At 40.6% G+C, this 26,240-nt stretch overlaps 1 protein-coding gene across 1 annotated transcript in view; it reads left to right on the top strand.

The window, feature by feature from the left end:
* The window catches only part of HTR1E (5-hydroxytryptamine receptor 1E), a 92,369-nt gene extending 66,378 nt beyond the window's left edge, over positions 1-25,991 (top strand). The window contains exon 2 of the mRNA XM_070377140.1: positions 24,358-25,991. Coding sequence (XP_070233241.1) covers positions 24,562-25,659 — 1,098 coding nt within the window. The 5' untranslated portion in view covers positions 24,358-24,561 and the 3' untranslated portion in view covers positions 25,660-25,991. The remainder of the gene's footprint in view (positions 1-24,357) is intronic.
* The last annotated feature ends 249 nt before the right edge of the window (positions 25,992-26,240 follow it).

The raw sequence follows: 26,240 nt of genomic DNA, 5'->3' as shown, positions 1-26,240 counted from the left end.
TTTATCTGTTTTTTACACCATGTCCCCAACAAGTGGAAGAGTAACTGACACAGAATAGGTGCTCAGTGAATATCTGTTGAATTAATATATTAGGACAAGTTTAGTGAGGACTAGGAGAAAATACAAGAACTGGCGCTGGCCATTCAGTGACCATACTTTGTCTTAGAAAGAGAACTAGCAGGTATTGAAAGCAAATGGATTCGATCCAGATTTGGATTAACACTAAAACACTCTATTGAAATCTGTCCAAATTCTTTCCACAATCTTAGGTTTTTACATAGTTCTGAAATCTTTTAAAATAGAACAACAGGCATAAGCCCAGAACCATGACAATTTTGTTTCAATAGAGAATTAAGAGGAAGCTGGCTTATGAAATATCTTTAAAGTGAATTATTCATGCTGGGAAGTCAACAAATTACTTACTGATTTAATTGTAATACTTAACTGTGTTATCAGACCAAGAGATTGAAATGATCTTGAAAAATTCAGGAGAGACAAGAGAACATGGCAAGTAAGGAACTGCACCCAGTGGAGTCACATAAAGACCCTAAATGCTACGTCATCATCATTAATATATAATGTGCTCTCTGGTGGTTCAGAAGGTAAAGAATCTGCCTGCAATACAAGAAACCCAGGTTCAGTTCCTGGATTGGGAAGATCTCTTGAAGAAGGGAATGGCTACCCATTCCAGTATTCTTGCCTAGAGAATTCCATGGCCAGAGGAGCCTGGCAGGTTATAATCCATGGGGTCACAAAGAGTCGTACATGACCGAGCAACTAAGCACAGAACATAATCATTATAGCTAGCACCTAAAGAGTATTTCTTTCTGTGCCAAGTACTATCTGTGTGCTTTCACATGTTAACTCACTTCCCACTCACAACAACGACAAGGTTCCAAATAGGAACCAAGGCATCTGCTTTACTAAAGTTATTAAGAATTGGCAAATTCAGTTTCAATCTGATGTAAAAACTACAATTTTTGTCCCTCTGCCCTGAGTTGAAGATAGTCAGGGAATGACTGCTCTCACTTTTCCACCCAGTGTCCTGCAGTACAGTTGAAACAGACAGAACTGAGGTCTGGCTACAATAGGCTTGTGTGTCCTGGGGTCTTTTTTACTAACAGAACCTAAATATGTAAACTTCAGACTTTCCTCAGTTCCACCCACCTCTAGAAAGTTTTTTCAGTGGTCAGAAAATTGTTACTGAAAATGATGCTGTTCTCTCCTGGGGAGTCAAGCAGATATCCTCTGTGCCTCCACGGGAAACTGCAGGGAGGAAAGTGAGTGTCCCAGGCTATCCTACCCCCAACATCTCCAACAGCCAAATGAGGAAAACTGAGGATCAAGTAGGCTTAGAAGCTTCCTCCACATCAAAGAAAGGCAAATAGCAAAGACAGATCTTGAGTCCTAGCACTCTGATGACTGTCCCCATCATGTAGGGGTCCCCAACCTCAGGGATCTAATGCCTGATGATCTGAGCTGGAGCTGATGTAATAATAATAGAAATAAAGTGTACAATTAATGTAATGCACTTGAATCATCCTAATAAATTCCCCCTCCCCTGGTCCATGGAAACGTTGTCTTCTGCAAAACCAAGCCCTGGTGCCAAAAAGGTTGAGGAGCGTTGCTCTACTGAACACTGGAAACCTTCCACTCAGATAAGTTTGGTGAGACCTGAAAGGCAAAACTCTTGAACACTCTTCTAGAAACGCTCTCATGCCTTAACCAGATTCTCCTTTTCCCACAACTTTTTGCCACATGATCTGAAAACATATCATTCAAACCACTTCTTTCTGAGCCAAGTGAAGAGATGGAGTGAACAGCAAAAAAGAAAAAGGAAAAGATCTAACTGTGCTTCATCTTACATCAGCACATTTAAAAGTTGACCCCATTTTGACCTTGCTACACTTCCAATACTCAATAAGTACTCACTATATTGAATAATACAGTAAAGATCTTCGGTTTAGAGAGTTATCAATTGTGCCAAAAACACTAATATTTTGCTTTGGCAAACATCAGAGTCAGGAGCAGATGCCTCATTATTCTCTTACATGTGTTTTCATCAGTCTTCATTCAACAGGTATCCAAATATGAAAGCACCTGTTAGCTTACTTACCAGTAAGTACATACACATAATTAATATGAGCTAGTTCATGCAGTATTTACCTTATTGCCTATTAACAGACTTAAACTGCAGAGTCCGAATAAATTTGACTACCTGTTCCCACTAAGAAAAGGTCTTATCAGTCTAATGCCATTAAGGAAGGTCTTTCCTGTAATTTATTTTGTGGGTTTCTTAATAACCAGTTTGAATGATTCACTGTGTTTCTAAAGTTCTTTTTAAGAACTCCACGATGATAATTTAGAGTTTAATACCTAATCTTTCATTCAGCCTTTGATCTCTTAAACTATTCTTCTGCCAATAAGCTCTCCAGTCACAATTATAATGAGAGATTCTATAACTTATTAGAGTGGACTTTGAGATGTGGAGTGGAAAGGGAATTAAAAATGTCCTTTATTCTTCCCAAGAAGTTCTGCCAATTTTGGACACTGTTATCATGTCTGTGGCAGCCGAATACCTTTTGTTTATGCTGTAATGCTTCCTAATCAAGTAAAAAATTAAAAAGGTTAAGTAACTTCAAGACCTCATAAAATCATGAGAAAAATCATTTCAGTTTTGAATAAGCCAGTAATTACTTCAGATAATGACATCCAGCTCATACGTCTTCCACTTCCTGTGGACAGATTTTCCTTGGTGTCCTTTGAAATCTTACTTTTTTTTATTTGATCGTCTGTTGTTAAGGTTATTGTTCAGAGACCTGATTTAAGTATGTAATATTGGGGTTTAAGATCAACAGAAGTTGTTTCCACTAACCCTTCTAGAACCAGAGCATCCTTTCTGCTCACCCACCTTAATTTTGGTTTTCAGTGAGTTTGTTTAGTTTTACTGTTGTATCCACTATTGCAGTCATATAGTTCTAAATCATTTCACTGCCCATGACAATATAACCAGTGTAGTAAAAGCTTAGAAATCGTCAAAGAAATGCATTTCAGTAGTATGAAAAATGTTTCTAATGAAATTTTTCTCTGTTTCTGATTGAATAAATCTACTCATCCCACCAAGTAATTAACTTTCAAAAATAACCAATAATAAAACTTTTAAAAAGTCAGAGATCATACCTTGAATTGTAACAAAAATATAGTTATTTAAATATATATACTTCTAGAGTCATTTAACTTTTACTTAATGAATGTTTTTCCTGATCAATCTCCCTGATTAACTTCAACTTTATATTGGCCTGTACTCATTTTTTTTTTGAAAGACTATAAAAATTTTTTCCAAATTGGGCTTATTAACATAGTCCATCCTTCCTATTGCTGTAAGAAATTCCAATTTGATCCATTTCCTGGGGATAGTTGAATTTTGGTTGCTGCAACCTTTGCTTCAGTGGCTTTAGTTGTTAAGGTAAAGCCTCACTTCCCTAATACATCCTATGTCTGAAAGTGAAAGTCACTCAGTTGTGTCCAACTCTTTGCGACCCCATGGACTTCTCCAGCCCAGAATACTGGAGTGGGTTGCCTTTCCCTTCTCCAGAGGATCTTCCCAATTCAGGGATCAAACCCAGGTCTCCCACAATGCAGGCAGATTCTTTACCAGATGAGCCACAAGGGAAGCCCAAGAATACTGGAGTGGGTTGCCTTTCCCTTCTCCAGTGGATCTTCCCAACCCAGGAATCAAACCAGAGTCTCCTGCATTGCAGGCAGATTCTTTACCAACTGAGCTATCAGGGAAGCCCCAGGCAAATGTCTTTAAGACTCAAAGGCTACATCTTTAGACTTAAGAAACAAAAGCAGAGGTGGTTTCAGTGTGTGTGTGTGTGTGTGTGTGTGTTAGTTGCTCAGTCATGTCCAACTCTTTGCGGCCCCATGGCTTGTAGCCCACCAGGCTCCTCTGTCCATGGGATTCTCTAGGCAAGAATACTGGAGTTATTTGCCATACCCTTCTCAAGGGATCTTTCCGACCCAGGGATTGAACACACATCTCTTGTGTCTCCTGCAATGGCAGGTGGATTCTTTACCACTGTCACCACTACGGGAGAAGCCCAGTTTCAGTATACACGTGTGTAAAATATAAAACTGTCTTCCAAGGTAAAGGGTCTATAATTCTGCTCTCACCGGGAAATCCAGGGCTCTGAGATGTTTTTCACAAAGTAGATAAATGAATTTGATCAATCCACAGTCTCTCAACCAGTCTTTCTTCAAACTGAACCACAGTGCCCTGAGTTTCAGTGTTTAGAGCAATTATATGGCCTTCACAAGGAGTTCACCCATGACTTGAACTTTAATACTGTGCCCTTAACCGATGGCAAGAGTGAGCCACCAACAAGAAAAGACAGGGACACTAGTTTTATGTACTTAATTACATGCCTTTACAGGTTAGGGTGACCCCAAGTATAGCATATAATCCCTGACATGTCAGTGGCTTGACGCAGCAGAAATTGAGTTCATTCTCAGATAATGGTCCAACTCAGGAACCCCTGATTGAGTGGTAGCCCTCCTTCATGTGATGATTTTAGACAGCCTCTTGTGTCTTTTGGTCCTGCCATTCAAGGCCTCATAATCTTCTATACCCAATGACAAAAGAAAGCATGAGAAACACCCCTGCTTCTTTAAAGTGTGGCCCAGAAAGTAATACACATCACTTTTGCCCACATTTCAGTGATGAGAAATTATCACAAAATCAAACCCAGGAGCAGGGGTAGGGGGAGTGTTGAAAATATAGTCTTTGATTAGATGGCAACTTGCCAGTGATAAACCTAAACTAAAGGACAAGAAACACAAGTTTGATGTGTAGCTGATCACTACCACCACAAGCATCACTGAACAACAATTGACTAACACCTGTTTTGTTCTGGATACTACATTAATATCCTGGGTCGAAAAGACCCCCTCGAGGAGGGCATGGCAACCCACTCCAGTATTCTTGCCTGGAGAATTCCATGGAGAGAGGAGCCTGGAGGGCTACAGTCCATAGGGTTGCAGAGTCAGACATGACTGAAGTGATTTAGCCCAAATGCACCACATTAATAATCAACATATGTGTAGTGACAATAATTAACTACAGTAATTAACTACAGTTTATTCACTCAGTCATTCAACAAATTCTTACTGAACTTCTTTTTTAGGAGGATGAATTAGGAGGTTGGGATAAACATACACACCCTGCTGCTGCTGCTGCTGCTAAGTCGCTTCAGTCGTGTCCGACTCTGTGCGACCCCATAGACGGCAGCCCACCAGGCTCCCTCGTCCCTGGGATTCTCCAGGAAAGGACACTGGAGTGGGTTGCCATTTCCTTCTCCAATGCATGAAAGTGAAAAGTGAAAGGGAAGTCGCTCAGTCGTGTCCGACTCTTATCAACCCCATGGACTGCAGCCCACCAGGCTCCTCCATCCATGGGATTTTCCAGGCAAGAGTACTGAAGTGGGGTGCCATCACCTTCTCCGCATACACACCCTACTATACATAAAATAGATAATCAACAAGGACCTACTGATTAGCACAGGGAACTCTACTCAGTAGTCTATAATAACCTATATGGGGAATGAATATGAAAAATAACTGATATATGTATAACTATCGCTTTGCTGTACACCTGAAACTAACACATAACTAGGAATCAACTATACTCCAACATAAAATAAAAATAAAATAAATAAAAAGGGAAAAGACGAATTTCTACTGTGTGCTACTTGCTAGGCTGTGAACCAGGGAAATAGGGCAGTGTTCCCAATCCTGTGTAGGAGATAGGGGTGAGCAGTTCTAGAATACCCCCAAAGGAAATCAAGTACATTTTTAGGGTTTCATTGCAGAAACATGAGAAAAGAGACTTCTCCATTTCCTTTTTCTCTAAAAAAAAGCTTTTGAGATAATTTCATCAAGAGGCTCATCAGAAAGTTCTTCGCTTTCTGCCATAAGGGTAGTGTCATCTGCATATCTGAGGTTATTGATATTTCTCCCAGCAATCTTGATTCCAGCTTGGGCTTCATCCAGCCTGGCATTTCATATAATGTACCCTGCATATAAGTTAAATAAGCAGGGTGACAATATGCAGCTTTGACACACTCCTTTCCCAATTTGGAACCAGTCTGTTGTTCCATGTCCAGTTCTAACTGTTGCTTCCTGACCTGCATACAGATTTCTCAGGAGGCAGGTCAGGTGGTCTGGTAGTCCCATCTGTTGAAGAATTTTCCTCAGTTTGTTGTGATCCTCTCAGTCAAAGACTTTGGCATAGTCAATAAAGCAGAAGTAGATGTTTTTTCTGGAACTCTCGATTTTTTGATGGTCCAACAGATGTTGGGAATTTGATCTCTGGTTCATCTGCCTTTTCTAAATCCAGCTTGAACATCTGGAAGTTCACAGTTCACATACTATTGAAGCCTGGCTTGGAGAATTTTGAGCATTACTTTACTAGCGTGTGAGATGAGTGCTATTGTGCAGTAGTTTGAACATTCTTTGGCATTGCCTTTCTTTGAGATTGGAATGAAAACTGACCTTTTCCAGTCTTGTGGCCACTGCTGAGTTTTACAAATTTGCTGGCATGTTGAGTGCAGCACTTTCATAGCATCAGCTTTTAGGATTTGAAATAGCTCAACTGGAATCCCATCACCTTCACTAGGTCTGATAATGCCTAAGCCCTCTAAAATATCAACTTGGTCTTGAATATTTAAACAAATCACTTTAGAAAAGACCTCACAAATGGGATAGGATTTGGGTCCTTGGAAAAAGAATAGGGTTCAAATGAGGAAAGTAGACGAACAAGGCAAGGTGTTGCAGGCCAAAGGAACTTGAGTAGTGCTGGTCAGGAGATGGGCTTTAAGGGGGCGCCATTATGGCTGGGAATGATCAATTAACATGAGGGCAGGAAAGGTTGTCGTAGTCTAGGCTCACTCAGGCTATGATTTCGAGAAATCGGGTCTATTTTTCCTGGTGAACTGTGAGCACCTGAAGGCAAGAACCATAGTCAGCCTTTAACTCCAGTAGTATCCATCCGGTTCTAGGTGTTTGCCCAGCTTGGGAGAATTAAATACAATTGAATATGTGCATCCACTTGTATATGGTATAGATGACATAACTATACATATCTATGGTATACATATACCGGGAGACTTTTTAATCATCTTGACTTTGAAAACCATGTATTGTCAGATTGAGGACTTCCCTGGTGGTCCAGTGGTTCAGAATCCACCTCCCACACAGGGGACACAGGTTCAATCCCTGGTCCGGGAATATTCTACGTGCCCTGGGGAAACTAAGCCCATGTACCACAACTACTGAAGCCACATGCCTAGAGCCTGTGCTCTGCAACACAATGAAAGCCTGTGCACCACACCTAGAGAATAGCCCCTGCTCACCACAATGAGAGAAAGCTGGTGCACCACAAGTACTGAAGTCCTTGGGTCTAGAGCCCATGCTCTGCAACAAAAGAAGCCACCACAGTGAAAGCCTGTGTATTGCAACCAGAGAATAGCCCCTGCTTTCTGCAACTACAGAAAGCCGATGAGCAGCAGCAAAAGACCCAGCATGGCCAAAAATAAATATATACATAATTTTTTAAGTAATAAATGAAAGTAATTTAAAAAACATATATTGTTGGATCAAGATGGGAAGGTGAGTGCTCTTATGTGTCTAGGATTGGAATGCTCCTTACTTGTATCACAAATTATATTTACTGGAATATTTTCTTTGTACATTTCACCTTCTGCCATCACTTCTTTCTTTGTGCAGTAAATATTAGATCTGTTTTGTCACTTAATCTTCATCCCAGAAAACTACCATTATCTATTCTATTCATCCTAAGCATCTGAAGTATTGGGAAAACTGTTAGTTAAAAATTCATGGTGACATTCTTCACATGCTGTAGAAGAAATTCTGGTCATGATTATTATTTCTAACATCTAGAGGGCTATTATTCATTATTTATGCAGTTGTAGAAGGGGGGAAAGTTTGATCACTACCTTGCTGTATTTCTTGTAAACAATTTTTTAAAAGTAGCATAGAGGGTCACATTTCTATCACTGTTCTCATAAAAACTGGAATTCATGAACATGGCAGTTAGAAGAGATTATTTTTCTCTAGGTGGAACTGGGATCGAAATTAGATTGACTCAAAATGATAGTCCTCAAGATATTTGCTGCCATTTGGAAGGACAATGACTATTTTTTTAATTCTAGGGGGGGAAAATCTTAGCTTTTCAGATACCAATCTGGACTAGTTACTAGTGACTGATTACTAATCAGTCATAATCTTCTTTTGCTGAGTCTAGATACAACCTCTGGATCTTCAGCCCAATACTCCCACAGCCAGGACCTATGAGTTGGAGTTTATATGAGGTGAAGCTACTTGCTTTTCCTATTAACTCTGAAGTACCTCACCTATAACAGTTTAAAAATAAAATATATAATCCTATAATATTTGCAGGGATATCCTGCCCTTTTAAATTCTAATTAGTGCTACTAATCCCTATAAACAATTTCAACACTGCCGGAAAATAGTGAAATCTAATTAACTGTGTTCTAGAAGGGACTGTGGCAGATAATAGCTTAGCAACTAAGAGGGTTCATCAGGGGTAAAAAGAAACACACAAAGTTCCCTTGGCCCCTTAATAACCATAATATTGATGAAGGAATAAAGAAAGGAGGCAAAAATGGACAAATATTATCAGTTTGGGAGTCAGACAGTATAACTATAGGAAAATCAAAACATTTCCTTTTTGAGGCAAGTTAGTCAAGTACAAAGTAAACAAACAAATATATGACCAAAAAAAGGTAAATGCATAGGATACATGCTCTCTAGCCCCTCCCCACACCCACAGCAAATATCACTTCCCATTCACAGCATTATCACACTGAGCCAGGATGCAGCCTTAAAATGCAACCACTGGTACATGAGATGAGGCTTAGTTGTCCCCCCCAGTCTTGTCTCTGTTGCCAACTCCAGATTTTATTTGGATTTGACCATTTTTTCCATTAATATCCTCTTTCCATTTCAACCCAGGACATCATATTGTATTTAGTTGTCACATTTCCCATCTCCTCTCGCCTGTGACGCTTTCTCACCATTTTCTTCTTTTTCATGACCTTGATGTTCTTGAAGGAGTTCTGACTAGGTATACTGCAGAATAACCCCAATTTTGTTGCTTTTATTTCTTTATTTATTTGGCTGTTCCAGGTCTTAGTGGCAGCATAAGAGATCTTTGATCTTCGTTGTGGCATGTGGGCTGTAGTTCCCTGACCAGGGATTGAACCTGGGCCCCATGCATTGGGAGTATGGCGTTCCAGCCACCGGACCACCAGGGAAGCACCCTTCCACCACAACCTTCTTGTCTGATGCTTTTCTCATAATTAAAGTGGGGTTATGGGTTTGGGGAAAGAATACAATGAGGAAGTGCCCTTCTCATGACAACATATCAGAGCATATCATATTTACATAATAACCCTGGGAATAAACCTTCATCACTTGGTTAAGGTAGTGCTTGCCAGGATTATTCTCTGCAAAGTAATATTTTTCCCTTTCTCTACTCTATTTTTAGAAATGAGTCATTAAGTATAGTCTACCCTCAAGGGTGGGGAATTAAGCTCCACTTCCTGGAGGGGGAAATATGTATATATATTATTTGGAATTCTTCTTTAAAGAAGATTTGTCTCTTCTCCACTATGTATTCACTTATTCAACAATTTATATGTGTATATACCCATAAGTCATTCCTAAGGGGACAGTAGCCTTTCATTTGGGGGGAATTACTTTGATGCAGATGTAGAGAATGACCTGTGGACACAAGGTGGGAAGGGGAGGATGGGACAAACTGGGAGAGTAGCACTGACATATATATACTAGAAGGCAATGGCACCCCACTCCAGACTCTTGCCTGGAAAATCCCATGGACAGAGGAGCCTGGTAGGCTGCAGTCCATGCGGTCGCTAAGAGTTGGACAGGACTGAGCAGCTTCACTTTCACTTTTCACTTTCATGCATTGGAGAAGGAAATGGCAACCCACTCCAGTGTTCTTGCCTGGAGAATCCCAGAGACAGGGGAGCCTGATGGGCTGCCGTCTATGGGGTCGCACAGAGTCGGACATGACTGAAGCAACTTAGAAGCAGCAGCAGCATTCGTGAAATAGACAGCTAGTGGGAAGTTGCTGCATAGCACAGGGAGCTCAGCTCGGTGCTCTGTGATGACCTACAGGGGTGGAAAGGGGGATGAGAGGGAAGGGATGTTTGTATATATAAGCAGATTCACTTTGTTATACAGCAGAAACTAATACAACATTGTAAAGCAATTATACTTCAATTTTTAATTAGATAAAAATAAATAAATATATTATATATATGTAATAAAAATACTCCAATTTTTTAAAAAATGCTATTGATGCTTATATATGTTATTTATTTATATCAGTATGGACTCTTGAATGTTTTTCTTCTCTTGTTTATAATCCAATACTACGCTATTTGTTTTACTGCTCAAATTGTCCCAGCTCTTGCAGTCATTCTCATTAGGAGCTCTTTCAGTTAATGGCTCTTGAATCATCTCTTTTATCAGACTATTTTCCCTTGTCCTCTATGGACTGGATACATCTCTTTGAAAGATGATAGGGAAAAACAATCTGTCTTATGAAGTATAGATAAGGTTTTAGTTAATAGACAGTTTATATTGTAGGCAAATAAAGCCTTTTAATATGAAGGGTACCTGTAGAAGTGTTATTTGCTTTTCAGCTGAGAATAAAAATGAACTTTATGAAGTGCCTGTCATTTAAGCTAGCTGGTGCTTGAGGTTGTATTGGCATACTTTTTTTGAAGTGACATGACTTTTTTTGACCCAGCTTAATGACACAACTGAAGTACTCAATTCATCAGAGATGATCTGGGCTCCTTCCTGTTCTGTGCACATATTTTTATTTTAAATCTTCTGCAGCACAATTGCCTTTGTACCAGACTCAAGGAAATGAGCATTTAAGCTGCCCCACCGAGCTAAGGTTTCCTACTGAGCTTCTACCTTGAGAAGTATTGCTGTCTCAGACCACTTGGCTCCACTCCAGCTGCCCCCAAGGGCATGTTTATAAGAGGGACACTGGTAGGTACCCATGTTGGGTTTTTTTTTTTTTTTTTGCTCAACCTATTGGATTGGCCAAAAGTTCATTCTAGTTTTTCTGTAAGATAGTATGGAAAAAAACTCAAGCTTTTTGGCCAACCCAATTCTTTAGGTTGAGAAACAAGAAATAGTATGTTGCCTAGGTCCTGTGAATGCACCTCAGATCTATCAATGGTTGGTTGTATGGCTCTGAAAAGATGCTCCATGCCTTTGGGTCTCAGTTTCCCTACCCCATCTGTGGGGCTTCCCTCATGGCTCAGATGGTAAAGAATCTGCCTGCAAAGCATGAGACCCTGGGTTTGATCCCTGGGTCTGGAAGATCCCCTGAAGAAAGGAATGGCTACTCCCATATTCTTATCTGGAAAATCCCATGGACAGAGGAGCCTGGCAGGCTACAGTCCATGGGGTCGCAAAGAGTTGGACATGATTGAGCGACTAACACTTCCACATCCACTTCCCTGTCTCTGTAATTAGTCCTTAGTTATTTCTGAGCATCTATTAGGTCTAACACCCTAGAGTTTTATGCTACAATTTTATGGTGGCCGAAAGAAGGCTATGTGCATATATTTATGTTTCAGTTCCAAGAGAAGTAGCCTCTAGTCTGAGGGAAATTATGTTTAAAAATGTATTATTGATGCCCAATAAAAATGCCAAGAATTCTTGACATTTACATGACACTATTACTTTTCAAATTTACTTTCACATTTTCTGCTCTCAATTTTCTATTTTTAACTTTGAACATATACTTTTTCTGCCACACATACACATTTATCCTTCGCTTTGACTCTCAGGTTGATACTTAGCCATATCTTTAACTGACTGATTTTCTCCCACTAGGTCACTTGCTGTGGGTGGTGTATGGTTTCTCACTTTGATGAAAGTCTTGGGATTGCCTTTGTTCCAGACTATCATCCCAAGAATGGTTGTATAGAAAATAGCCTTGGATGATAGAGATTGGAAAAGGAAAGCATGTTTAGTCTAGTATGCCTCCTTTCGGAGTAGGGGGCAGGATGCTTACTGCCCATTATAAAAGATTTGGGCTCCCTAGTTCAGTATGCAACTTATAATACACTCACTAAGTGTGCATCACTCTTGAGCTTGGGAAATGGGTGCAAAAAATGCTGATACAAATAGGCTTATTATATAGTGATTTTTTTAATTGAACAAGAAAACTGGAAAAGAATACTGTCTCTGCAAATGACATGATTGTTTCTTAGAAAAAAAATCATAAGAATCTATAAAATAGCTGCAAAATTTATGAGTATTTAGCAAGATAACAGATTCAAAATTAACATCCAAAAATTCATTGTGTTTCTCTATATAAGCAATAAAAATGGAAATTGAATTACAAATACTATTTATAAAAACATATTAAAATACATAGAGATCAAGTTAAATATGTGCAAACCTCTATATTGAAAATTACAACTAATACAAAAGAAATTAAATATCAAAATAAATGGAGAATGCTATTTTCTTCACAGACTGGAGGACATACAATGTTGATAAATTTAAATTCTCCTTAAATTAGTCTATAATTTCTATACAATCACAACTAAAATTCCAGCAGGGTTTTTTAGAAATTTACAATTTGATTCTAAAATTTGTGTGGAAAATCATAGAACCTAGAATAGTCCAAACTATCTTGAAAAAAAGAAAAAAGTTGGCCTCATACCACCTGATCTGAAGATTTCTGTAAATCTAAAGTAGTATAGATACTGTTATATTGGCACAAATGTAGATCAGTGGACCAGAAGACAGAGTCTTAAACAGACTGACACATACAGAGTCAACTGTGTTTTTGGACAAAGGCACCAAAGCATTTCAAAGGGCAAAGGAAGTCTGTCCCACAAAAAGGGCTGAAATAACTAAACATCCCATATTTTAGGGGAAAAAATAATTCCCCTTTCTTTTTTCCAGTTTCTGGAAAAATATTTATCTTAGAATTAACAAAACATGCATGTAAAAGCATTAACATTAAACCCTCAATGTCCCAACTACCAAAATAGTCACTCTCAAGCCAGGTTGCACTTCAAAACCACCTTAGAACACCTACCTGCCTAGGCCCTGTCCAAATATTCAGAAATTCCAGGGACTGGGAAGAAGGCGCCCAGGCATGGTATTTAGGAAATGCTCTCCAAACAATCCTATAATTGGGAACTGCTTTAAGACATACAAGCCTATTATGCTGCAATTAGAAAAGAAAAATTAAGATGTAAAGGTGTTTCTATAACTTTATTTGACAATCAGCAGTTAGTTCTCCTTCACATTAACTGTCTGGAGACTTGAAAGCGGTGACAGGTACACAGGTCACCAGCATTTAGAGTTTGTTTGGTTAATCTTTATTACGTTTCCTGGACAACCGCACATAGATAGAAGTGTGTGTGTGTGTGTGTGTGTGTGTGTGTTCAGTTGCTCAATCCTGTCCAACTCTTTGTGACCCCATGGACTGTAGCCCTCCAGGCTCCTCTGTCCATGGGATTTCCCAGGCAAGAATACTGGAATGGGTTGCCATGCCCTCCTCCAGGGGATCTTCCCGACCCAGGGATAGAACCCACCTCTGTTGCATCTCCTGAATTAGCAGGCGGATTCTTTATCACTGCGCCACCCAGGAAGCACATGGATCCAGCATTGGACATTCCTTTTTCCTTTGGTCCAGACAGCTTTGCTGATCCTGGTGTCAGTGTATACATCTGGGGTTCCCTCTTGGCAAATTTCAGGATTTCTCTGAATGCCCTGAAGGGTACAGTTCTTGGAACCCATTCCATGGATGTGCTTGTGAATGTTGATAGTGTATTCTCTGGTCACCACCTCGTTGATGGTGGACCAGCCCTTCTTCTCAGCACCCTTCTTTGCAGGAGTCACTTCTGCCGGACTGGGGTGCAGGATTATGGGAGAAGGGACACAGTATCCTAACCCACCCCTTGATAGGAATAGAAGTTCTTACCATGTGTGCTAAGAGATTCTACCTGAGAAATAAATATATTGCTAGGAGCTCTTGGTTTATGGAGCTATGTCAGGTTTCTTCCCCCTTTTAGAACTGGGACAAATATATTAGGGGTATTTTTCCTTCTGTTGTCTTTGCCACAGTGCCGAGCCTCTACCTTCCAGACTTGTATGCATGTCTAAGTCCAGTGGTAGGTCTGTTTGAGACATACCCAGACTTTTAAGCAGCTTCACTTTCATTTTTACCTTCTCAATGGTGGCTTGGACTTTAAGAAGCCATGTCCCATGCATGCCCTTCTTTATCAGGCACTATAAGGGTTGGCACATTGTGCCAGGTGGGAAGTAAAAGTCCTCCAGAACCCCCAAGTCCCCAGGCAGACTTGAATGCCTCTCATGTTCTTAGGGATTGGCTAGGTTTGTACATTATCAGTCAAAGTTTCTGGAACAATATACATTTTACCCAAATAAATGGCTTCCAAAAATTTTATGGCAGTGCCTGGGTCTTGAATTTTCTGTGAGTTCATTGATCTATTCTCTTCTCAGACGTTCCAGAGAAGTCTACAGAGTGTCCTGCAGCAAGGCAAATCCTCATATATTATTAACATTATATCATCAATGTGCTGCTCCATACTCAGCTGCTTCAGTCATGAATGGAATGGAATGGGCCCATTTTATTGATGTGGGGAGAAGACCCAATTTGAAACATCAAAGGGAACTTCCTGACTATAACTGTTTGCCCCCTGCCACCATCAGTGGTGCCAAGGTGGTGCCAGAAAACTTTTGAGGGTGCCCATGTATACTAAAATACAGTTGGCTCCAGTATCAACTAGAACTGTCTCCTTTAGTTCATTTTGGGGGGACCGGTGAATAGTGAGCAGAACAGGAAGCCTCTAGTGGCCCTGATCTGGATATGATCTTGCCTGCATGCTATACCTGGGGAGTGAGGCACCATTCCAAATAGGACTGTATCCCTGAGGCCTCTACTGGAGCTGGCAGGGCACCAGGGCTGGTTGGGGCAGGTGGGGCAGGTCTGAACTGCTGTTCAGGTTTTAAGGCTTTCCATAGGCCAGCCAGTGGAGCATTGGGTTGCTGGTCTATCCTTTTAGATGGGGTCCTGGCAGCAAGGAGGTAAAACCACGTTTACAGGTTACTTTTACTAGGTAACTTTCACAGCCAGCTAAGTAAGATAGCCTTTCGGCTTTCTGACCTTCTTCTCTGTCTCCAGACTTTATTTTTTAAATAATTTTATTTATTTGTTTATTTGTTTGTTTGTTTTTGGCTCTGCTGGGTCAGGCTTTTCTCTAGTTGCTGGAAGTGGGGGCTGCTTACTAGCTGCAGTGTGCGGGCTTTTCTTGTTGCGAACCACGGGCTCTCAGACGCACAGGCTTCAGAAGCTGAGACACATGGGCTGCTCCTAGGCTCACGAGCACAGGCTCAGTAGCTACAGTGTGCTATAGCTATAGCCCAGGTTTAGTTGTTCCATGGCAGGTGGAATCTTCTCAGATCAGGGATGGAATCCATGTCTCCTACATTAGCAGGCAGATTCTTTACTATGAAGCCACCAGGGAAGCCCTGTCTCGGGGCTTTCTTGCAGCCCAAACCTGTATCTGGAATTTGTCAGTTTCCTCCAATCAATGAGTTGCCCAACATCATGAATTGTCTTATTTTATGACCAGGTTTAGCATGGATATCAGTATCTCATATCAGGTGCTAGGGGCGGACTGGGGTATCTTGGCTTTCATTCCTGCAGTGAATGTGACCCATTCGGGACTCAAAGACAGGGATGTAGGTGGCCTGTTTTACCAAACTCCCTAATAATTTACTTACCTACTGCCTAGATCCACATGCCCAAGGAGAACCCTTTCAATGGGCCAGGTCTCCCTGCAGGATAGAATAATCCAACCTGTAAGGGAGTAAGTACCCTGAACCCCTAGGTGCTATGCAGGCACTGCTGGGGGCAGGGGGGTGGTATGTGATCACGTTGCTCATTTTCTCCGCTTCCTGACTGTTCAGAGAACCACCATCACTCCCTGGATCTCACAGCCATACCAACCAGGTGGGGATATTTTCCCTGGCCTTTTGTTGGAACTTGGCAGCTTTATCAGTAAGCTCAGCAGGAGTACATTCTCTCGCTGTGTTTCCTGAATCGGGGGCTGACCCACTCTCTGGTGGTGTTGTTTTCTTTTTTCATTTGGGGTCAAATAGCACAGAGCATTTCATCCATTTAATTGTCAACCATAACATCCTCTTCTTCATTTGAATCTCTTTCCCAGGGATTCCACGTCCTAGCAGCCCAGTCAGGCTTTGTTCCGCCACTTAGACCTTAATCCTCAACAGCTTGTGGCCTTCTAGCTTTGCAAACTAGTGCACCAAGGTCTCTAACTTCTTACCCTGCTCTCCCACCTTGTCTGTCAGCCCACAGGCTGGAAGAGCCACGGACATCCTTCTCCAACCTCAGCTCTTCTTACAACTTCTAACTCGAGTTCCCACCTGCCCGCACTAGAGACTAGCCCACTGCCAGCCCTTCAGTTCCCTTCTTTGCTGCAGTGCACCACGTACAGTTCCCCAAACAAGCTCACTAAGCCAGGGTTCCAGGGTGTGCACAGACACACACAGAGGACCATGAGCATTTAATACATAGGTCACCCTTCCCCCACATAAAGGTCAATAGCCAACTCAGGACTTCTCCCACGGACATCTCTTTCCCAAAACCCACTTCTCCAATCTCCTAATTTTTTTGGTTTTCAAATTCAGAAATTTCCAGAGTGAAATCTGAAATTGGCCCTCAAATGTAGAAAGCAAAGAGAGACCAAAGAAAGAGGCAGACCACTCCAGATGGGTAGGTGGGAGGCTAACTGAGCAAGGGAACCTGTATCTGAGGCTAGTCTTAAGCAGCCACCAGATGAATACATCTTTGCATCCATCTGCCAGAATCTTTAAAGTTTATGTAGAGGCCTTAACTGGATGCAGCCACATATACTGTCCAGATGATCTCAATAATACTTTAATTTCTCAAGGCTGCATCCTTGAAAACGGCTCCCACCATGGGAACTGTGAGCAGAACATATGTTCTAAAGACCGGAGAGGGATGGAGGAGCCTCCCTTTGCTCTGTTCCAGCTCATGGGTCAGCTGGCAGTCATGCCCTCTGGGTGACCTCCCCTAAGATGAACATAAAACCTAAAACTATTAAGCTTCTAAAAGAAGATACAGAAAAGTATCCTGGTGACTTTGAGATTATAAAAAAAAAAAAAAATCTTCTTAGAAGCTCTAATCACAAAGAAAACATGGATCACTTACCCTTTCTCAAAATTAAAGCTTTCTGCTTTATCGAAAGCCTTCAGACAAAGACAAGGAATTCCCTGGTGGTCCAGTGGTTAGGAGTCTGTGGTTCCTAACCTGCAGGGGACACAGGTTTGATCCCTGGTCAGGGAATTTAAGATCCCACATGCCAAGTGGTGTGGCCAAAAAAAAAAAAATCTTTTTTTTAAATACAAAGGCAAACCACAGAGTGGAAGAAAATGTTCACAAAACGTTGTTCTGACAGAAGACTTGTGTCTAGAGTATGTAAACATCTCCTGAAAATATGTCCTGTTTTGTTTGAATTTTTACAATGATAATATTGTCCTGTTATTATGATATAATAACCTCATAATGACCACATTTCATGTCCCAATCACAATTTCAATCAGTCAACAAATAAGAAAATGGGAATGAAGAACCCCACACTCTAGTATCTGTTCTACATCTACCTCTGCTCCCACTAAAAGTCACATTGAGAAACACACTGCTAGTCACCCTTTCTTTCCCTTGACAGGCAAAGAACAGTCTTTATGAAGACTGAGGAAGTGGATTTAACAAATAGGGAGATAAAATTACTAATATGAGGGCAAGCTGCCACTCCTGCAATAATGAAAAGAAGAAATTGGCACACATTTTTAAAACAGCTCAGAAAAACTTGGGCAAAATGAAAACAAAGAAGAGATTAAAGAATACAGTAAGTCCCCAACATGAAATGAGTTCTGTTCTGAGAGTATGTTCATAAGTCCAATTTGTTCATAAGTCCAATTTGTCCATAAGTCAAACAGACTTAACCTAGGTACCCAACTAACACAATTGGCTACATGGTACTATATAAGGTAATAGCTTTATAATACTTGTCACAAAAATATTACATAAAAAACCAACACAAAAAATAAAACATTAAACATTTTTAATAAACATTAAACATTTTTAATCTTACAGTACAGTAACTTACAGATATGTGAACTAACTTACATGACTGGATATGTGAACACATGTTCTCATCTTTGAAAGTTCACAACTTGAAGGTTTGTATGTAGGTGACTTTACTGTATTTATGGTAAATTATTAATAGTTATGAAAACCAATAGGATAGTAGATAAGATGGTGAAATTAAAAAATATTTAAGTATGCTCATAACCTCATCTGGTGCCTGGTGCTCTGACCATCACTGGGATAATATAAACCAGAGGCTCTGAGGTATCTTGGTAAATGGGAATGGGAGCATCATGCACTGAGCCAGTTGGTATAGACTAATTCTTTTCTATTGGTAATTCTAATGAAAAATAATTTATTAATAGATATGGATTTATACTGCACTGGTATTTTCAATGCCATGATTAGAGCAGAAACAAAGTTACAAAACCACCCACAAGATGTTCCTGCATCAACTCCTGATATGTCTGTTTTTAGTTATGATTATTGCAGTCAATTTTCCATTCCAGAAGACTAATACAAGTTTGGTATGTTGCTATCAGTATTTGCATTGGTTCTGCAAAATGTGTTTTGGGTTAAGGGTTACTATGGCCCCTCCTCCCCTACTAGGTGTGAAGCTAAAGCTACTTAATAGATTTTCAGACGCTATTTAACCAGCTCTGTTCTAATTAGAAATCGTACTACCTCCTATGGATTGCTCCTCAGTTGCTCAGTTGTGTCCGACTCTTCGCAACCCCATAGACGATAGCCCACCAGGCTGCTCTGTCCGATGCCGGGAGCCGGTGAGGCATTCTGCTCGTGACAAAGGTCATGAGGAAGGAGGCTTGGCATACGCAAAGGCGGGATCGAGCCTCAGGAGTCCGCCCGGATATTCTCGAGCATTTTCCCCCAAAAAACCAGAGTCTGCCTACTTTATTGCTTTGTGCTCTCACCTCTGACTTTACTGGGGGCTGTCCCCTACCACCATCTCGCTCTCTCTCTGTCAAAGAGTTAACTTACAGCTCCAATTAATAAAGTTCCTGGGCAATTAGGAGTGTTTAAATCCAAACCCCTCAGATGGCTCTCTAACTCGCCTGACAAGTTTACCCGGACTCCTGCAGCTATGCATACGATTGTTTACAGTCTCCCAGCCTCAAGAGGCACGGGAAGCTTAAGATATTCAAATAGCTTAGAGCCTCTCAGAGAGTTAGAAACTGTCAGAATAAGACTAGTAAAGGATTTCATTGATGAGTCAATGCTTGTTGCCAAGTTTTCACATCCCCTGAATTGTATCCTTGAATGTGTATTAATTAATAGTTGGTATATAGTAAAAAATAAGTAGTGGCCTTGGTGTTAGTAACTTTAGACCCTTAAGGTAATAAATTCTTTCCTTTGTTGTAAACCCATTACACATCCGCCCTATAGGAATGCAATTTTATCTTTGGAAGATGGTGCCAAACCTTAAAATAATTACTCTTAGAGAAAATAAGTCTTTTGTTGATAAGTCCTTGTCAAGAGTCATAAAATGTTAGTAGGCCTTCTGGCCAGAAGATGATGTAAATCACCTAAACCATTTGTATACGATAAATTTGCAGGAAAGAAACCTTGGTTTTGATAAGAATCAAAGACTGCTGACTTTGCATCCCCTATTATCCTCTATGTGTAACTTAGGTATAAAAGCCCCTGTTAAAAATAAAGCTACGGGCCTTGTTCACCAACGCTGGTCTCCCCATGTCATTCTTCCCTTTAACTTCCAGCTGAGTCTCCATCTGGGCGCTGGAACCCACCACGCTTACTAATTATGCCTGGGCTTCTAAGACCCACTCGAGAAGGTGTCTAGGGTGAGGCACCTTCCGCTATTCGAGAGGGCGCCTGCATGGCTCACGTGGGTGCAAACTTCTTGTCTTGAAGTTTTATTGGTCTCCCGCGTAAACCAAGCTACTCAGCTTCTTTTCTCCACTGAATTTTCCTACTGAGCTATCCTCATTCTATTGTTCTCTATATCTCTAATTAGCACATAAATAGTCGCCTAGGCCGTCTCTCCTTCGAATACCCTGGATCAGCTGGGGCTGGTCCCCAGCAGTCCATGGGATTTTCCAGGCAAGAATACTGGAGTGGGTTGCCATTTCCTTCTCCAGGATGGAGTTAGTAGTGATTCTAAAACAGGTGTTATTTTTCTTAAGAAGGTAAAGGAAGCCAAGACAATTGAGGCTGGATCATTTCCTGAGTAAGGCTCTAGCCTCTTCACCACCCCCAATGTAATCTCTTAAATTGCTACTTACCCGTGTCCCCAGGCCCCCTGACTCTCGACCTCCTCCATGACTGCTTTCCTGCTTCCTCTTTTACATTCCACTCAGTCCACAAACACTCCCTGTCCCAGTATAAAAGTTATTGAGTGTAGCAGTAAAGGAAACTATAAACAGCCCAGTTTAAAAAAAACACCTCTCATCTTAAAGAGAGAGCAACCCTGACTCCACATTTCCCTCCACAGTCACCACCTTAATTTTCTGCTCCCCTTTTCAGTAAAACTCTGGAAAACATTGCTTTTATTGGATGTCTCAATTTCCTCTCCTCCCATTTCCTCTTGAAACTGCTGCATTCTGCCTTTCATCTCCATCTCTGCACCTGAACGCCTCTTGTCAAGGCCATGGATGTCACCCAGATTGCCCAGCCAGTATTTAGGTCACACTGTCTTACTTAATACATTTTCTTTACATGGTCGTGGCATAGAATTCTCTCTCCTTGTTCTCCTCCACCTTGAGAGCTTTTCTTGTGCTCTAATGAAGAATTTATTTGCAGGGCAGCAATGGAGAAACAGACATAGAGAATAGGCTTATGTTCATGGGGAGAGGGGAGGAGAGGGTGAGATGTATGGAAAGAATAACATGGAAACTTAATTACCATATGTAAAATAGCCGATGGGAATTTGCTGTATGGCTCAGGAAACTCAAACAGGGCTCTGTATCAATCTAGAGACTGGGATGGGGAGTGAGATGGGAGGGAGGTTCAAAAGAGAGGGGAGATATATATATAGAAGCATATATATATATATGTATATATATATGGCTGGTTCATGTTGAGGTTTGACAGAAAATAACAAAATTTTGTAAAGCAATTATCCTTCAGTTAAAAATTAAATCGATTTTTTTTTTAAAAAAGAGCTAACAATGCAGTCCCTGAAAACTATGTTTTTACTCACTTAACTAGAAATTAAATTTAATTTAAAATTAAAAAGAAATGAGGTATAGATCTTACCCTCCAGAAATGTATAGTTTGCTGGGGGGAGAGGGGGTTGAAAAATAAATAGTTACAAAATAAGGAACAAATGGTGTTGCCAGAGAAATGACAGTTGGGACTTATGGAAACTCAGATAAATAGAGCATCTCTTAAAAGTTTGATGAAGCTGAATTAGTTTTGACTTTTTTATTGCACACTTGCAAAATTAATGCATTTCCTAATTGTCTCTGTAATCAGATTGAAATTTCTAAAGTTTTCTGTTGCTTGTTCATGCTCCCAATCTTATAATTGGAATGGAAAAGCCTTTTTCTTGGTCTATCTCACAAACCTCAAGAACCCAAGAAACACATATCTAAGGATAAATATTTGAAGAAAAAAAACAATTTTATTTCATTTTATTTAAGAGGAAGGGGTCAAAATGTAGAGATTAACACATGGGACACTGGGAGAAATGTAGAGAGGTTTCCCTAAGCAGCTAGTAGATGGTTCCTCTGGGATCTGAACCCGGGTCTGTCTAATTCCAGAGCCCATACTCTTTCAGTATTATAGCCTGGTCTCAAATATAAATTCATATTTAAACATTATACAAAGAGGGTAAGGTACCCGTGGGTAAGAAAACATTTGATTTACAAAAACCAGGGAGTTGTTGATGGCACAAGTGCCCTGGAAGAACTAGAGAAACACAAGACATTTAAAAGCGAGCACATCCATGGACTTCCCTGGTGGTCCAGAGGTTAAGACCCCACACTCCCACTGCAGGGGACGTGGGTTTGATCCCTGGTCAGGGAAACTAAGATCCCACATGCCAAAGGAAGATACAGACTATCTTAGGAATAATTGCCCCATTTGATTGTTAGTGAAATTATCATTTCCTTTTATTTTCTGTATCTAAAATATAAATGATGCTCATTTCCTCTCTTCTTGGTTTTTGTGCTATATGCAGGAGAAGGTAAATTTAGAGCTAAATCTTATCCAAGCTGGAGATTTAGATTCCTGTTCTCTGCCTTTCAACTCCCACTTCATCCAAAGACCTTCACCATCACTCTTTACCGGCTCTTGCCCTCGTCCTCTGCTAAAATCATTATGTCTGTTGGGTCTAATCCACATCAATCTTCAACCCTTCTTAAAACTGCTGAAACACTGGTTTTTCTTGGACCTAATGTCATAGAGTCATGTCAGAGGATTTGATTTTTGTTCTAACCAGTAGTCATCAGTTGTGAATATTCCTATGCAGATTTTGATTGACTTGTTGTCATGAATACAAATTTATATTTAACTTTACAGCTATGTATTCAATAAATGTCACTATCTTATTTACTGCCCAGCTTAATGACAGTTATCCAGTAGACAGATGACAGATAGAGAGACAAAGAGATAAATAGAGAACACAAATGTTAACCAAAAGTAAACACATCTTTTTAAATATAGACATCTCTGGGCTTGGTGATAATGCTGTTTCACAGCTGATTTACTGTATTACTCTGAGAATAATTAGCCATAAACATCAAAGGAATGTTATATGTTTTTTTCTCTCTTTTCTTCAAAGAAACGCACAGTGGGATATGTAAGATGTCAGAAATAATTAGACAAAATTGCACAATCCCATTGTGATACTAAAATATCTCTGGAGTTGAATATTTGCTGTGAAACCTTAAAATCTGGTTTGAAAGATGCTTATTATAAACAGTATATTTTTTCTTTAAAGGTAATTGTCCCAGAATTTTTAAAGCATGGTATTATGTGACTATATGGTTCCAAGTGTGAAAAGATGTATAAAGATAAATGAGAAAGTCATCTGGGTGGCAAGATAGACTTAAAATTCTGTAATGTCGCCCTCAGAAAGAGTTTGGGAACTTAAAAAAGTAGCATTTGAATAATAATATAGGGATGAAGTTTATTGGTGAACATAACAGAAAAGAAACTGACTCACAGATATAGAGAACTAGTGGTTACCAGTGGGGAGAAGGAAGAAAGGAGGGGCAATGTAGAGGATTAAGAGATACCAAACAAACTACTATTATATAAGATAAGCTACAAGGATAGGGACTTCCCTGGCAGACCAGGGTAAGACTTCGCCTTCCAATGTAGGGGATGAGGGTTTAATCCCTGGTCAAGGAGGTAAGATCCCACATGATTTGTGGCCAAAAAACCAAAACATACAACAGAAGCAATGTTGTAACAAATTCAATAGTTTTTAAATGGTCCATTTTTTTTTTTTAATCCTTTTTGAAAAAAAGCTACAGGGGGCTTCCCGGTGGCTCAGCAGTAAAGAATCCACCTACCAGTGCAGGAGACATTGGTTCAATCCCTGGTCCAGGAAGATCCTGCATGCCACAGAGCAACTAAGCCCATGACCACAACTACTGAGCCTGTGCTCTAGAGCCCAGGAGCCACAACTACAGATGCCCGCACACCTAGACCCCGTGCTCTGCAACACAAGAAGCCACAGCAATGCAAAGCCCATGCCCTACAACTAGAAAGTAGCCCCTGGTTGCCAAAACTAGGGAAAAAGTCTATGCAGCAATGAAGACCCAGGACAGCCAAAAATAAATAAATAAATAAATAATTTTTAAATGCTGCATGGATATATTGTACAGCACAGGGACTACAGCTAATACTTTTTAATAACTGTACATAGAGTATAACCTTTAAAAATTGTGAATCACCATATTGTACATTTATAACATATTATATATTAACTATACTTCCATTTTTTAAAAAGAGGGAGTTTACATTCAGAGAAGAAAAAATATATATCAAAAACATGTAAAGGTTTTATGAATACTGAAATACTGTCATTTGTCTTCCAGGTGAAAGAACATGGCTTTTTCATTCAGACTATAGCATACAGTACTGTGGTTTTTCTATTTACCCACACAAAATGGAACCCAAGAGACAACACAGCTGAGGAAATTACAGAGTCTTTACCAATGAAAGACATTCAAGTCTGCGTAGTTTTCAGCTGAAACAAATAACCACCAGCTTCTCCACAGCATAGATTAGAACAGGGGAAAATGAACATCACTAACTGTACCCCGGAAGCCAGTGTGGCTGTGAGACCCAAGACCATTACGGAGAAGATGCTCATTTCTGTGACTCTGGTGATCATCACCACCCTGACCATGCTGCTAAACTCCGCCGTGATCATGGCCATCTGCACCACCAAGAAGCTCCACCAGCCTGCCAACTACCTGATCTGTTCTCTAGCCGTGACGGATCTCCTGGTGGCTGTGCTTGTCATGCCCTTGAGCATCATGTACATTGTCATGGACAGCTGGAAGCTGGGGTACTTCATCTGCGAGGTGTGGCTGAGTGTGGATATGACCTGCTGCACCTGCTCCATCCTTCATCTCTGTGTGATCGCCCTGGACAGGTACTGGGCCATCACCAATGCTATCGAGTACGCCAGGAAGAGGACTGCCAAGAGGGCCGGGCTGATGATCCTCACGGTCTGGACCATCTCCATCTTCATCTCCATGCCCCCTCTGTTCTGGAGGAGCCACCGCAGACTCAGCCCGCCCCCCAGTCAGTGCACCATCCGGCACGACCACGTCATCTACACCATCTACTCCACACTTGGGGCATTCTACATTCCCTTGACTTTGATACTGATTCTCTATTACCGGATTTACCATGCAGCCAAGAGCCTTTACCAGAAAAGAGGTTCAAGCCGGCATTTAAGCAACAGAAGCACAGATAGCCAAAATTCGTTCGCCAGTTGCAAACTGACACAGACGTTCTGTGTGTCTGACTTCTCCACCTCAGACCCTACCACAGAGTTTGAGAAGATCCACACCTCCATTAGGATTCCTCCCTTTGACAATGACCTAGACTACCCAGGAGAACGCCAACAAATCTCCAGCACCAGGGAGCGCAAGGCAGCACGAATCCTGGGTCTGATTTTGGGTGCATTCATCTTATCCTGGCTGCCATTCTTCATCAAAGAGTTGATCGTAGGTCTGAGCACCTATGCTGTGTCCTCCGAAGTGGCTGATTTTTTGACCTGGCTTGGTTATGTGAATTCTCTGATCAACCCTCTGCTCTACACAAGTTTCAATGAAGACTTTAAACTGGCTTTTAAAAAGCTTATTCGGTGCCGAGAACATACTTAGATTGTAAAAACTCAGAAGGCTTGACTTTTAGCAGCCTCGTGAGTGCACAAGGGTAAGGGATATAGCTTATTAATTCTTGAACATAGTTGGTTCAGGAGAGTTTGTGAGTACGTGTGGTCTTGTTTTGTCTTTTTTTTTCTTTTCCTGTTTTGTTATTTCATGTGCTGTTTTCTACCTCTGGTCTTATTTGTGGTACATAATTTCAAATAAACACTATCAAACAAAAACAGAAATTTCATAGCAGTAATAATAGGTGAAATAGTACATACTTTTTATTTCTTTAGCCATTTCAGTTAACCCAGCAATTAAAGAATGCCAAAATAAATCTTCATTTGCAGAATTCTTTATTACTTATGTATCAAATACATGATGACCTGCCTTGGTGTGTGGCATTAATTCTGAGGTTATGGATCCAAATGCTTAAAAATTCCATTGGGTATTGCATGATAACATAAAGGATTTTTTTTTAAGTTGTGCAGTGTCATCTACTGCTTGCAGATCTGACCTGAAGTCATTCCTTATGACTACATGGCCTGCACCTTTCTGGCAGTATAGCTGCCTCTTAGTGCTCTTAGTTCACG

This window comes from Bos mutus, chromosome 9 (genome assembly GCF_027580195.1).
Source record: "Bos mutus isolate GX-2022 chromosome 9, NWIPB_WYAK_1.1, whole genome shotgun sequence".
Classification (NCBI taxonomy): domain Eukaryota; kingdom Metazoa; phylum Chordata; class Mammalia; order Artiodactyla; family Bovidae; genus Bos; species Bos mutus.
The sequence above is the reverse complement of the archived record's forward strand: the minus strand, read 5'-3'. Positions and strand labels throughout refer to the sequence as shown.